The 13,216-nt window shown below is 57.4% G+C and overlaps 9 protein-coding genes across 9 annotated transcripts; 3 read left to right on the top strand and 6 right to left on the bottom strand.

The window, feature by feature from the left end:
* The first annotated feature begins 144 nt into the window (after positions 1-144).
* On the top strand, positions 145-1,339 carry SCHCODRAFT_02631275 (acyl-CoA N-acyltransferase). The gene is made up of 5 exons (XM_003030161.2): positions 145-605; positions 663-695; positions 751-902; positions 962-1,121; positions 1,175-1,339. Exons 1-4 carry the CDS (start codon positions 216-218, stop codon positions 1,110-1,112), a joined length of 726 nt encoding a protein of 241 aa, XP_003030207.1. The 5' UTR covers positions 145-215; the 3' UTR covers positions 1,113-1,121; positions 1,175-1,339.
* A 912-nt stretch (positions 1,340-2,251) lies between these two features.
* On the top strand, positions 2,252-2,645 carry SCHCODRAFT_02631273 (uncharacterized protein; the record flags this gene model as incomplete). The annotated part of the gene is made up of 1 exon (XM_050345651.1): positions 2,252-2,645. A coding segment is annotated over exon 1 (345 nt), but the record flags the coding sequence as incomplete, so codon positions are not given.
* A 337-nt stretch (positions 2,646-2,982) lies between these two features.
* SCHCODRAFT_02582994 (uncharacterized protein) lies at positions 2,983-4,340 on the bottom strand (the record flags this gene model as incomplete). The annotated part of the gene is made up of 1 exon (XM_050343936.1): positions 2,983-4,340. The coding sequence occupies one exon, from the start codon at positions 4,338-4,340 to the stop codon at positions 3,207-3,209; it is 1,134 nt and encodes a 377-aa protein (XP_050199186.1). The 3' UTR covers positions 2,983-3,206.
* Positions 4,317-5,126, bottom strand: SCHCODRAFT_02467033 (uncharacterized protein; the record flags this gene model as incomplete). The annotated part of the gene is made up of 1 exon (XM_050342663.1): positions 4,317-5,126. A coding segment is annotated over one exon (810 nt), but the record flags the coding sequence as incomplete, so codon positions are not given.
* A 141-nt stretch (positions 5,127-5,267) lies between these two features.
* SCHCODRAFT_02444218 (uncharacterized protein) lies at positions 5,268-5,852 on the bottom strand (the record flags this gene model as incomplete). The annotated part of the gene is made up of 1 exon (XM_003030591.1): positions 5,268-5,852. A coding segment is annotated over one exon (585 nt), but the record flags the coding sequence as incomplete, so codon positions are not given.
* A 375-nt stretch (positions 5,853-6,227) lies between these two features.
* On the bottom strand, positions 6,228-8,195 carry SCHCODRAFT_02546607 (DNase I-like protein; the record flags this gene model as incomplete). Its single annotated transcript, XM_050343642.1, has 2 exons — positions 7,652-8,195; positions 6,228-7,522 (listed from the first exon to the last, which is right to left on the bottom strand). Coding segments are annotated over exons 1-2 (1,806 nt in total), but the record flags the coding sequence as incomplete, so codon positions are not given.
* Positions 8,196-9,517: 1,322 nt separating this feature from the next.
* SCHCODRAFT_02473312 (uncharacterized protein) lies at positions 9,518-10,548 on the bottom strand (the record flags this gene model as incomplete). Its single annotated transcript, XM_050342719.1, has 2 exons — positions 9,518-9,856; positions 9,907-10,548. Coding segments are annotated over 2 exons (981 nt in total), but the record flags the coding sequence as incomplete, so codon positions are not given.
* Positions 10,549-11,722: 1,174 nt separating this feature from the next.
* Positions 11,723-12,095, top strand: SCHCODRAFT_01316563 (uncharacterized protein). Its single transcript, XM_050341438.1, has one exon. The coding sequence runs from the start codon at positions 11,771-11,773 to the stop codon at positions 11,987-11,989; it is 219 nt and encodes a 72-aa protein (XP_050199182.1). The 5' UTR covers positions 11,723-11,770; the 3' UTR covers positions 11,990-12,095.
* SCHCODRAFT_02339744 (uncharacterized protein) lies at positions 12,018-12,544 on the bottom strand. The gene has a single exon (XM_050342426.1). It carries the CDS (start codon positions 12,244-12,246, stop codon positions 12,046-12,048), a length of 201 nt encoding a protein of 66 aa, XP_050199181.1. The 5' UTR covers positions 12,247-12,544; the 3' UTR covers positions 12,018-12,045.
* Positions 12,545-13,216: the final 672 nt, after the last annotated feature.

Raw genomic sequence — 13,216 nt, 5'->3', positions numbered from 1 at the left:
TTACACTCCTTCATACCACGCTCCCTGTAAAGTAAGGAATGTATTTGCTGGACAATCCGCGGCAATCCCCGCAACCATAGGTCCATGTTTGCCCATGTTTGATACGATTCCGATAACCCATGCCGCGGCGTTTGTCTCCGTGAGTCAGGCCGATGAGCACCGAAGGGCGAGGACGACGATTGCGACGATGAGATCCTCAACTTTGCAGGGTTACCATGTCTGCCTACGGTGCGATCGCAGCACGCGAGGGCGCCGCCTTGCCCTCTACGTTGTGGGCGCTCCGCAAACCTACCGCTGATGGCAAGACGCATGTCACCGTCCATCATCTCACCCTGAAGACTGCGCGCGAATTTCCCGGCTTGCCCGAGTATCTCTGCAAGGTCTTCGGCGATGAGCTGGAGAGGGGCTTGACGTACCCTCAGGAGGGTCCAATCACTCAAGCTGCTTTCGAAGCGTACTTCTTCGCGGCCGATGTGTTTGTGGCGGTACTGCAGGGCGACGAGCCCGTGGCTGCTTCAAATAAGCCCGGCAGCGCGGTGGATGTAGATGTTGCGAAGGCGGCGGCCGGACGGAGATGGGAGGACTGTCTCGTCGGTTACTACTACGTTCGTACCTCTATTGTCGTTCCAGCTCAATGCGCGACTGACAGCTCGTTATTGTAGGTGAAGCCCAATTATCCTGGGCGGTCGTCGCACGTAAGTAACCTGGGCGAAACCACGCGCAGATGAGCTCACGCGGCGAAATATGCAGATCTGCAACGCCGGTTTCGTCGTACCGCCTCAGCACCGCGGCGGGGGCTTCGGCGTCGTCCTCGCCGACACTTACCTGCATTATGCGCCGAAACTGGGGTATCAGGCCAGCGTGTTCAATCTCGTCTACGTGAACAACGTCGCATCCATACGGTGCGTGCTCATCCTGCCTCCGACTGGCCTCTGGAAAGGAGAGTTGACGTACTTTCCAGGCTCTGGGAACGCCTGGGCTTCACGAAGGCGGGACGCATCCCCCGCGCCGGGCGTTTGAAGCGCGCGGATGGCAACGGGGAAGAGTACGTCGACGCGTGGGTGTTTTACAAGAGCTTCATCCAGGATGGATCAGCGCCCGAGGGGTCGTAGGCGATTTATGTGAGTAAAAGCGCACGCTCGCCGCTTAGGACCACATTAATCTCCCTCTGCAGAAGTAGAGGAACGTTGTCAATTGTATGGATAATGCAGAACATGTTGGGCACGAGTCCCGGGCGCGATATTCAGCACGCGCTGATGCCTATTCACGGAAGACCAGTGGTCCTCGACCTATAGCAGGCTTCTGGTCCCTTTCACGACGCTGCATGTGTGCAGTCAGGCATGCGTTCGAAGCGCAGATGACTTCGCAGGGCGTCTAGCGCTTGATTGACTCGGTCTGCCTCGCGGCAACCGTGTCCAGGCTGCGCTATCTCTCACAGCAGGTTACAAAACGATAGGCGGGTCCCAAAAAGATGAGGTGGAGCCGCCCGTGGTCGGCCCGATGCGTCCGACTTGGTAGAACGTACGGTGCACGCCGCCTACACACCGTATATCTCTCCTGTCTGGCCATTCAGATGCGCCTGCCGTCTACGGTGGCAATTATAGAATTCTCCTCGGTTTTGGAAAGAATTCGAAGGCCAATATGGGACAGGAAGCGCGCATGCCCAAGGGTGCTCGTGACGTTGGCACAGCGCGCCGAGGGTGCCGACGCAGGGGCCACGCGGGACGTGGGGCGGGGGCACGAGAATGGGACCCGCCTATCGTTTTGTAACCTGCTGCAACTGTGTCCTCTCCCGAGGAAGCTCGGCGCCGCGACTGCGCGTGCGAGGCATCGCCGGTGTGGCGTGCTAGTGTTGTCAACACGCTCCAGGGAGACAAGCCCCAAGCGAACTGTAGGGTTCCCTATCACCGCGGTGTTCTGAGTACTTCCTGGATATCTCTCGTGATCTCCAGTCGGCCTCTGTCAGGACCCCGGAATATACGCACATAGGCCGTCCTGGAAAATCCGGCTCTAGCGCCTATTTATCCGCTTTTTTCTTGGGCCCTCGACCCCCAGATTTATCCGTTTTCCGGAACGGCCTCCAGGGACCCCCAGGATTTATCCGTTTTCTCGGGACGGCCTTCAAAAATGGCAATAAAATCGGGAAAAATCTGATTTTTTCTCACAGGGTCCCTACGCGCTTTGCGCGTAGCCTCTGCAACGAAAGAAGGTTGAGACGTACGAATGAGAAAGTTAATTGCCTCCCATAGCCATTCGAGGTGCCACCACGCACCGCTGTCCTTCGAATATCGAGCCTGCCAATGGTGGAAGGTGCCAATGGGCACGAGAGGTTGTGTAGGGTGCTACTGCCCACCGAAACAAAGTGGTCAATTAGTGTACCGGTATCGCGTGCGTCTGGTTTGAGGGTAGGTCGGAGGTTCGAATCGACCGCCCGATATCCACTTTTTCGGAACGGCCTCCCCGTCTCCCCTGTATATATCCGCGTTCTTGAACTGGCCTTCGAGCCCTCAGGCCCCCAATTTGACCGTTTTTTGGACCGGCCTACCGGCCGGGAGCCCCACGATTTATCCGCACCGCTGGACGGCCTATATGCGTATATTCCGGGGTCCTCCTCTGTCCTTGCGCCAGTTCAGGCTAAACTGCGCGTACGGCTATTTCGCCACCATCAAGCCCGGCTGTCGCAGGGCTCTCGTATGGCGTAGATTTTGATGATAAAATTACCGCGGACGCGCTTTCACGCCGCGCAATCGCGCTTTGTCTGGGGGAGGTTCCGGGCGTCTCGTGGTGTATATTGAGCCTCTCCCTCACCCTTTGCACCCTTAGATGGCCATGGAAGTGATGGTGGAGGAAGAGAAAGCGTCGTCGACGCTGTTCGGCCATTGCCGACCAGGGCGGCAAGCCGGTCCGCGATCTCCGCCTCAACTGCCATCTTCCCCTTGATCTTCCCCTTCTTTTTTTTTTTTTTTTTTAGTGGATGCGTTTGGATAGCCGAGGGATAATCAAGCAGGTCGTGCGACGAGCTACATATTCCTCACAACGGACGAGCGTCCGTTTAGCCCGCAAAGTTGTTCGGGGAACCATGAGACCCCGAGAGCCGTGAAAAACCGTATTCCTGATACCACTCCGAGGAAATGCCTTTAGGCACAGCGTGTGGGACTCCAAGAGAAGACCGTGGGTGAGTGCCCTCCAACCTGGCCTCCTACCTCTCACCCGCAGCCTCTCTTAATACCCACTAAAACCCCGGTGTCCCCGACCCACGCGGGGGGTAGGCTCTGGTAGCCCTCTATCACGGGCTTCCACGTGGCGTTTACCACGCCGGGATCAAGTGCTCGCTTTTCAAGGCTCTTGCATGTTGAATGCCGGTCATCGCTGAGGCGGCCCTCAATCGCAGCATACCACCGATGTGTTACCTCATCGGCGGTGAACTCTCTATTCTCGTTGCGGATTACCCTTTCGCACCTGATTGCCCAGATAAATTTCGCCGTCTCCGACATGATGATGGCCCATAGGCGGTTTAGCCCCGCGACGGGGCGTCCCTTTGCGTTTCGATGTGGGAGGCAACCGGCGGTCACGACAGTCCCCAGCGAGACTGTTGGCCAGTCACGCTTGGTATGTCGCCAAAGATGTTCTGCCAGTGTCCAGGCCGTCGCCTGACCTTCGAAGTCACAGTCGAATAGAATGTGGTGCATGGTCTCAGTAGAACCGCATTTTGCGCACTCACCGCGCCTCCTCTGGTCTTCGTTGAAGTTGTCTTTCAGCCAGTACGTGCCTACCTTGTACCCGTCATGTGTGAGCATCCACAGGAAGTATTGCGCTTCCAGGGAGATGGCCGGGTTCCTTATTGCCCGCCATACACTCTCGTGCGTGAGTTTGATACCAAAAGCGTCCTCCACGTCGGACAAGATCTGGGTGAGATTGAGTTCTGTCTGCCGTCGTGGCTCACTTCCTTCCTCTTTTCGTGCTCTTATCGCCTTGTAGGCTAGTGATTGCGTCAGCGCTGTCAGTTTGGCCCCTGTGACTTGGAATCGTGGGGGTATCGAGAGATCGACTACGTCCGGCACATCTTTCCGTGCTCCGTCACCAGCCAAACGGTCAGCTCTCTCGTTTCCGACGTGTCCTGCATGTCCTTTGACCCATTTGAATCTGGTATGTGTACACCTGGCTCGTAAGCGGGCAACTGTGGCACGTGTTAGCGTGGCATTCGCCTTGTCGATGTATCCCGTATCTTCATGTCTTGTGAGCCATTTGGTGAGTTCCTCGAGCGTCCACTTCGAGTCCGTCACGATGCTTAACTTGCTGTCCACAGGCACGACTTCGGATGCAGCTTTTGCAGCTAACATTTCCCCCGTTTGATTGGACTGCTCCAGCGCGACTGGGAGCCGCAAGCTCAAATCTTCGAGGGTGTCGGAGGAGAAGGAAACACCTGCTCCCGCCCTCGCGTCGCGCGCACCGTTGTTGATGCAGGAACCGTCTGTTGCTGCTTCTACCTCGGTCATTCTCTCCCCGAAAACGGTAGGCACACTCAGTCTCTCATTGCATACGCTTCCGCGCGTGAAGATTCGGAACGCATCACTGACATGACCGCGCGTGGTCACACGTCGGTCGAAGTACGTCCAGCCCGTCTCCTTCCGTGGTGCTAGCATCTCCTCGTAGTCTTCGGGATGTTCTCCTCGAGGGTCCCATTTGGGAGGAAGCGTGTCTAGGAAGGCCTCCGCGCGGCGGTAGCAGTCATCTGGCCCGAGGCACTCTACGTCTCGCCTCATTTCGGTGCAGGCTTCGCACAGGCAGCCATTATCTCCCAGACGGTGCGTTGGTTCGCTCCTCTTGACAGCTATGCGCTCAAAATCTCCTACAGTCATCACACGATGCTTGTTCTTCAAACAGCTGGTAGCATTGGACTGTACCGCCAATCTCCGTATGCGTGGGCTCGCCTCGCAGTGGTACCACATCACCATCGCACGCAGGATATCCCGGCTGAAAGCAAGGCCTTCTAGACGCAGACCCCACTTCTCAGCAGCTTCCGTGAGGTTCCGCATGAAGCGCGGTAATTTGTGTTTGTAGGGCTTCCAAGTTTGCATGAAGGGGTTGACCCGTAGAGCGGAGTCCTTGGGGATCGTCGCGCGAGGCGTGAAAATGGCAAAAAGTGCGTCCACGTAGAACGCCCAGGTCGGGCGCTGCTCAGATAGATATTCTTTGAGCCATATCACGTTTATGGCTAGATTCCGTGCCTCCAGGTCGACTATCTTCCGTCCCCCACTTGTGTGAGGTTGGTGCAGCTGTTCCAGAGCGACTGTAGGGTGCTCATTTCCTTTCCATAGGAAATTCCTTGCGATAGCTCTCAGCCGCTGTAAGACGCGGTCGGGCATCCCCTGCACTTCCGCCAAGAACTGTGTCATCCCTGCTGCGGTGAACTGTATAACATGGCGCCTTCCCTCTAAGCTAATGTGGGCGCGCCCCCAGCGTTCGAGGGCGACAAGGATCTTGTCAAGTATAGGTGCCCAGACTCCACAGTCGTCAATTCCATTTCCGAAGAAAGCACCCAGAATTCTGACCACACTTCCCTCGACAGCAACTCGTACATTTGGTGGGTAATCTCGCCACCTCCCGGTTGCCTTATATGCCTCAATGAACTCTTCGCGAAACCTCGCCGACCCAACTGGGATAATTTCCGTCTTCTGTATATTGAACCGTGCCTTTGCCGCCATGCACCAGGTGCGTAGGAGCCTGTCTAATGTCGAGTAATCATCGAACTCCGACAGGAAGGCTGAGGTATCATCTGCGAACAAGCGCACCTTCAGCCGCTCGAGCTGGCCAGGGATTTCGAAGCCCCGGATATTTGACTTTCGTATCATCGCTGAGAGGGGCTCAATCGCCAGGTCAAAAAGAAGGCAGGACAGCGGGTCGCCCTGGCGGACACCGCGGAAAACTCGGTATGGCTTGCTTAGGATCCCGTTTATCATGACTGAAGTCTCCGCCCTTGCGTAGAGGGACTGAACAATGAAGATGAACGATGGCGGGAGGCCAAAGCGTTCGAGCACGCGCCAGAGATAGTCGTGGGCAATTTTGTCGTATGCTTTCTCTTGATCAAGAGAGACGATCGTACCATTCGATTCGGTTGCCTCAGCCCAGTGTATGATCGCTCTCGCGAGCTGGGTATGGTCTTTGAGGTGCCTCCCCGGGACGAATCCCGCCTGTGAGGGGTGTATGAGGTCTGGCGCCGCCCGTGCCAGTCGAATGGACAGTATCTTGGTGAGTAGCTTGTAGTCCGTGTTCAGGAGCGTAATCGGCCTGTAATTGGATATCTTAGAGCGCTCATTCTTTTTATACAGAGGGCACATCCATCCCCGCGCAAATTCGGCCTTCTCGCACGTCCCAAAGCGCTGAATATCGTTGAAGGCTGCTTGGAGAAGGTGAAGCGCATCGAAAGCTTGGCGGTCGGGATATTGACTATCCTCACAATACCGAGCATGTAGGGACTTCCATAACTCGTACGGTAGGCCATCCACGCCGGGGGCCGAGGAATTCTTGGAGAATTTCAAGGCAAGCTCAATCTCGTCATAGGACAACGCGCTGCCGAGCTCTTCGGCCTGCTCCGCTGTTACCCTCACATCGCCCAAGCTGTCGAGGGCCTCGCGTATGCACTGCTCTCGATCTTCGGTCGGAAACTCGCCGGGCTGATCACGTTGCAGGTCGCGGTGGTACTTCCTGGCTAAGTCCGCCATCTTCGCCGAATCATGCTCATAAACAGGGTCCCCCGCAGCCGTGTATTCCCCCTCTCGCTCGAGGGTGTGAATGAGGTCTCGCGGCTTCGTTTCCTTGTTCGACACGGTCAGGATCTTCGTGGGTAGCTCACGATTGACCTTGTATTTGGTACGCATTTTAGCCTTAATCAACTGCACCCTGTGCCTTTCCAGCTTCTGGAGCTGGAGCTTGAGTTCTGCCACCTTTTTCAGCTTTTCTCCGTTCGGAGGGCCGTCCTTCAAGGTGTTGTCCAGCGTGCGTTGGGTTTGGCTGATCTTCTGCTGCAGTCCAGGGACAAGAGTTTTCTGCCGTTCTCGCGCCTTCTCGGATATATCATCCTTAAAACGGCGCAGTATCGTCTGCGCGTTCTGCTCTTCCGTTCGCCCTTGACCCCCTTGCAGAGCGGAGAGTTCGCTGATAGCCTGGATTCCGCGCTTCTTCATGAACTCCTTCATTTCTCTGTCCTTCAAGAGGTATTCGGGTAGCCTCCAGCGACCGTCGCCTACGAGAGGGGACTTTTCTGTGGTAATCATTACTGACACTAGGCTATGATCCGTCTTGAGGCTCGCCTCCTCGACTTTCCATTGCCGCGCAGTCCGGAATACCTCCTCATTGCAGTATATCCTATCAAGTCGCGATAGTTGCGTGCCTGTTGGTGTGTGGCGTACAAAGGTGTAGTTCAAGCTGTCTCGGTATGTCGCTCTCCAGCCATCCGTGATCTTCAATCCTAAGGTCTGCTTTAGCTTGTCAAGTTCTTCCACCGAGCGGTCGATAGGGGTGCCTCGGCGGCGACGGCGTTGACGTGTTTGTGAGGGACCACCTTCGTCCTCGTGCGAGGACACACTGGTGACTGTCTCCGTGTCCGAATCCTCGGTGTCTGCCGCAGTTACGTCCTCTGCGCCATCTGCACCTTCCGAAAGTTGTGTGCATCGCATGGGGAGTCTATCGATCTCATCCTCTATGCAATTGAAATCGCCACCCATCAGGCATGGGCGGCGTAGGTGCGTTCGCCTGTCGTAGAACTGCGTAACTTCGGCAAAAAACCTCTTCCGCGCGGTAGTGCCTGCGGACGTGGGTGCATAGATCGCAAGTAAGTCCTTCATTTCGCCCGGTTGCCATTCTACTGACAGGTGTAGGGCGTGGCCCGGTACTACCACCGTCGCTTTGGCCTTCTCGCAGGAGATGAGACGCTTGTTCAAGATAATGGCGACACCATTCCGCCTCGTTGGGTGCGAGGGGTCTGACGTGTGGAAGATCTTTAGCTTTCGCGAGAACATTACCTCAACTCGTTCTCTCGACTCGTCTGTCAGGTGAGTCTCCTGCAACATCAACACCGCGACCTTTTTCTCAACCATCAGGCAGTTAATGCCCGCCCATTTATTCTCTGGATGGTCGCGCTGCAGATTCCCGAAGCCATTCATGTTCAAGGTCGCCACCTTCTTCGCAGCCTTACGTTGCTGCTTCTCTTCAAAACGTCGTCCCTGTCTGTTGGCGCGCTGGTCCTGCGGTCGGTTTGCCTGCTCTCTGGTTGCATCTTCCGCCTCCTGAGCCCCAGCTCGCCCGGTATTATCCTGTGGCTCGTCCACCCTTGTCGATGATCTGGTCAGCCCACATCCGCCGCTCGATGAGGTAGCGTTGAACTGCAAGTTCGATGTGACTTCGGCACCTCGGCGAGGCGCATTCGGGTACTGGCTCTGCAAGCCCTCCCTCCGACGAGCTAGCAGCTCGCGCTCTCCCGCTGTTGGCAACGCGGGCGGACCACCCACTTGGTGAGTGGCTCCTTCGCACCTCGTGCAGAGGGCGCTTCCGAGCCCAGCGGGCCGGGTATTTTCCACAGCGTGGAAGGACTGCGTTGTCGCACCGCACCTCCAGCAGAGGGCGCTTCCGAACCCAGCGGGCCGGGCATTCTCCACGGCGTAGAGAGTATGCGCTGCCGCCCCAGGCGGCATTGCACTCCCTGGCTGGTTGAGCCAGGGGTCGACGGCGTGTCCCAGTTCCTCGTCGCGAGATCCAGTTGACACTCGGTATAGAAACTCGCGCTCCCTGGGACGAGGCGCCGCCTGCCCGCCATCCGAACTCCTCCCACTGTCATCGGAGGACCGGCTAGCGGCATGACCAGCGACTCCTCGAGTGGGACGAGGCGCGTGAGCCGATACCGTATGACCGTCAAAGTTGCTAGTATTATTGCGTTCGTTGTCTTGAATGGAATTCGTTGCCCGAGTTTCGCTCCCTCGTTGGCTGGCTGGGCCCGAGATCTGTGCGATGTCAGTAGGGTGCGAGCAAGTACTTCTCATGTCCGTTTGGGCAGACACGAGGTTCCTCACTCGCGCATAGGTGTGCGGTACTTATATAGCGCCGTCAGCTTTCCTGTCCAGCCGAGGCTGTCAGTATATTTGGGCATCGGGCGCTTGCGAGTGTCTTTTCCCCGAGGGAACAGCCCACTCGACTTCTTCCTCTCCCAAAAGAGGGGACTCCAGCGGAGTCGTTGCTGGCCAGCTTCACACGTTACAAGGGCACAAAGATACTGAGATTGCATGGGCTACAGGAAGGGTGTACCGACTCAAGCATAGCCTCCGCGGCCTCTGCCACCGCGACCTCCACGAGCACGGATCCATCCACCGCGGGCACCTCCTCCATGGGCTCCTCCACGCGACCCGCCCCGGCCGCGCGTGGGAGCACCCCAGATCTCGTCCTGGGCGGCTTTAGCATCCTGAAGCGCGGCTTCGTCGACCTGACGGCCCCCGCCGCTCGTCTCGGGTACCGCAGTCAGCGGGTCAGGGCCGTACCAATCCTCGACCTGCGCGACTGGGCAAGTGTGGGCGCAGTGCATGTCGGACTTGCACCACGTGCAGCTTATCTTGCTCTGGAACGCCTTCGTGTCGATCTTGTGCAGTCCGACCCAGATCTTGACATCATTGATGAGGGCGATCCAAGTCTGGCGCACCATGTCGTCGAGCGAGATCGGGCGGCCGGTTAGGATGTACACGCGGGTGGTCTTGCCCTTGTCGTCCTTATGCTCCGCGGGTACGAGCTCCCACGAGTTCGTGGCGAGGGTCATGAGCTCGTCGTGGGTGCCGGTGAAGTTGTTCTGGCGGCTCACGTCAATGACAAAGTTCTGCATGTCGAATCAGCATCGGATTACGCCCGCATTGAGTAGCTGCCTACCCGGAAACGCTTTTCGTTCCAGCAAGCGTTCTTGACATGGCCGAGAATGTCCCACATGCGCTCGCCCTTCGCGTCCGCCGAGATCACGTCGCCGGACAGAGTCGCAATCTTCCACGAGTCCTCGAAGGTCTCGAGGGAGTAGACCGCGAACGTCTTGTCGATGCCCGCTGAGATGCGCTCCTTCCAGAGCAGCCACTTGTGGAGGTCTTCGCCGCATCGGAGGAACCACCCCCACGGCTGCTGGTACGAGGTGTTCTCGCCGGCGAGCTGCGCGTTGTTCGACGCGGGGAGGATCTTTACGATCTCCATGTCCTCGGGCTCCGTCTGCGTGCCAAAGAGGAAGGTGCGAAGGAGGGCAAGCACACTGTCCCCGAAGTGGGTGACCTTGGCATTGAAGCTGCGCCCAGCGCCATAAGGCACGAGGACCACCCACTTCTTGGGCTCAGCGAGCGCCGCGTCGACTTGAACTTGGGAGCTGTTCGCGAAGAGACGGTAGCGGGGGATAACGACGTGCAGGGTGGGGGTCTCGGTGATGCGAGCGTGTCCGGGGTTTGGGGTCGCGGGTGCGTCGCCTCGTTGCGTCAGCCAGCGGTGCGGGTTCATGCCCACGTCGGCGGGCAGGCCCTCCCTCGCGAAGGGGTCGGGGCGTGCAGCTTGGGACTGGCTCATCTCGGGCTGTGACCCTGTGTCAGCGGGTTGCACCTGGGGGCCGACAAGGAGCGTACCTCCTGATGGGACGAGGGCTTGTCGGTTCTAGCTCTCTTCCTCCTGTCGTTGTCTATACAGGTCGGATCGGGCTCTCCGTAGTCCAACGTAGCGGGGCCTTCTTCGAAGGGGGGAGTGTGCGAGCGCTGCTGGTTTTTCTTTGCGCGACGACGTTCGTCTTCCTCCAGCGTGCGTCGGCGAGGGATCGGGCAGGGCTCAGGTTGGATGTTATCCAGGTTGTGCAGCACCGGGAGGAACAGTAGACGGGGGACTCGGGCTCGCAGTCGGCCAGTACTCTTTATATTCTCGGCGGAAATTTTGCTTACACGGGTCGTGTTCCCGTCGCGTCCCTCGGCGAGGGTTCTAGAAAGCGCTCCTCGGCGCCGAACGTACGCTACGCGTGCGACGTTGGGGTGAACCTCAGCGAGGTTGGGGTTGGGTACATTTTTGTCCCGAAAAGTCTACAGGCTGTAGACTTCGCTCAGCATGCAGCGAGCTCAAGGTGGCCAGCGGCCTACCTTCTCACCCCGCAGCGCGGGGCGTTCGTCGTCACCCAATGGCTCCGACACGACTCGTTCCACTTTCCCGTCGGTACTCGTGCCCTCGCGCCTCGTCCTGAGGCCAGCCGCCGCGCCACGTCATCAATCAATGATGGTGGTTCGGGACAAGGGGTTTCCCCGATCTTCCCCTTCTTCCTTGCGTCGTATCGTGCAGTGAGACAGTGAATCAACCATAACCACTTATTAACCATGTAATGCATTATTACTGGATGTTCATGATCTGTCATGTCTGTACTCACTTCAACTCATGCACGCTATGCAAGGCACTACCTCAGGCTTGACTGGCTATTCATGGCACGGGCGACTGTATCCTCAATGTTCAGCCATCAATTGGCGCTCTAGTAGCTGATTTACTCTTGCGTACTTTTGAAGGAACCGAATTTCTGAAGCTAGAGCTACCCTTGTCGAGTCGCACAAGCACCATGATTGATTGGTCATGCGGCAATTTGAAAGAGACTCACGGATTCGCTAAACGGGCTGTACTGATAAAGTACTACCTCTGTTCGACTGCTGGGTCGTGTACGACCATGAGAGGAAGAGGAAGGGATGTGTGGCAGTCGAGGCGGAGATCGCGGACCGACTTGCCGCCCTGGTCGGCAATGGCCGAACAGCGTCGACGACGCTTTCTCTTCCTCCACCATCGCTTCCATGGCCATCTAAGGGTGCAAAGGGTGAGGGAGAGGCTCAATATACACCACGAGACGCCCGGAATCTCCCCCAGACAAAGCGCGATTGCGCGGCGTGAAAGCGCGTCCGCGGTAATTTTATCATCAAAATCTACGCCATACTCTCGACCACCATGCGCCGACCTCGATTAATCTGAGACTTTCTGCCCATCGCATGGTGCGCTCCTCTCAAGCCCTCTCGGCGTCAGTCAATCCGCAAGGCCCCTAATTCGTGGCCCCCCTCGCACAAGCGAACGCCGCCAGGACTCAATATCTCTCACCCTCACACAACACTGCTCCCCGGGCCACGCTAGGAGCAAATAGACGCTCCTGCACCCAGCCATACTTCCCGGAAGCGAAATGAGATGCGTCAGCCTTCGTCGTGGGCTTTTACGCTCGATTGAGGACATGCTGCCCTCGTGAGGCGCCGCTACACACCGTGATGCCCCTCTTCTACTTCCTCGCTGATATCTGCGGGGCGATGGGCGAGATAACGCGGGGCAGGGGCGCGCGCACTCATATCGATCCCCGGCGGGCGTCCCTTCTAGTCATCCACCGCCCTCGTGCTATCGGATGCCCACGCCCCGGCCTGACCGTCATGGGTACACGGTGGACTCAGAGTAGGTGACCTGTCGACCATTCGGGTGGACTGGTCTCGCGTACCGCCCGGCCAAGAGGTGTTGATTGTGGGAGGCGCTAAAGAGAGAGTAGTCACGGTAGGCGCGCCACACACTCTATCATGCAAAGTTCTACTGATCGCGGACAACAGCATATCCTATCTGAACGCTATTCATGCTCCCAAAACAGGACAAGGGACGATGGAGCGCGTCACCACTGCATCTAATCACATCTAGGCGCCCTAGCAATACTGATTCGAGTTAGGTGTATCACTTCATGATATGCAAGGCTTGCGCTACTGCTGTTACCTTGAATGGGTCTTCACCTGTTCGAGCTTCCATACCAATCAGAAGGGACTTTGCTCACCGTACTAGTCGAGAACATCACCGTTGAGAACCAAAAATGGTAGTACGGTGAGTACGACAGCTACGTGGGATCTGTCAGACCTTCGAGTGTGGCGCACACACACATCTATCACGACTCACCTCCCTTCGCTTCTGTGCACTGACTCTGTAGCCCTGGGAAAGGCCGACTCCGCCGGGAGACGTATCGCCGACAATAGTACTCACATCTGTGCCGCCTATACGCGCCGATGCCAACACACACCGACGAAGATGGAGACTCTTCCTAGTCATAGCAGTCGCATCAATTCGCCTACTCGTATCGCATCGAGCATCAGTGGGGTCGCCATGTCGCTAATCGCCGAAGAACTGCTGCAGTTCCTGTTGACGATGGAGGCGGACGTCAGAAGTTGGTGCTCGA

Source organism: Schizophyllum commune, assembly GCF_000143185.2.
Source record: "Schizophyllum commune H4-8 unplaced genomic scaffold SCHCOscaffold_8, whole genome shotgun sequence".
NCBI lineage: Eukaryota > Fungi > Basidiomycota > Agaricomycetes > Agaricales > Schizophyllaceae > Schizophyllum > Schizophyllum commune.
This window is presented reverse-complemented; position numbering and strand designations above follow the sequence as displayed.

What these genes read in the sequence shown, in the direction of transcription:
- SCHCODRAFT_02631275 (XM_003030161.2), top strand. Translation starts at nt 216, where the DNA reads ATGTCTGCCTACGGTGCGATCGCAGCACGCGAGGGCGCCGCCTTGCCC. An exon ending in GTCTCGTCGGTTACTACTAC is followed by an intron (nt 606 to 662) that starts GTTCGTACCTCT and finishes TCGTTATTGTAG; the next exon opens with GTGAAGCCCAATTATCCTGG. An exon ending in ATCCTGGGCGGTCGTCGCAC is followed by an intron (nt 696 to 750) that starts GTAAGTAACCTG and finishes CGAAATATGCAG; the next exon opens with ATCTGCAACGCCGGTTTCGT.
- SCHCODRAFT_01316563 (XM_050341438.1), top strand. Translation starts at nt 11,771, where the DNA reads ATGGCCGAACAGCGTCGACGACGCTTTCTCTTCCTCCACCATCGCTTC.
- SCHCODRAFT_02339744 (XM_050342426.1), bottom strand. Translation starts at nt 12,246, where the DNA reads ATGTCCTCAATCGAGCGTAAAAGCCCACGACGAAGGCTGACGCATCTC.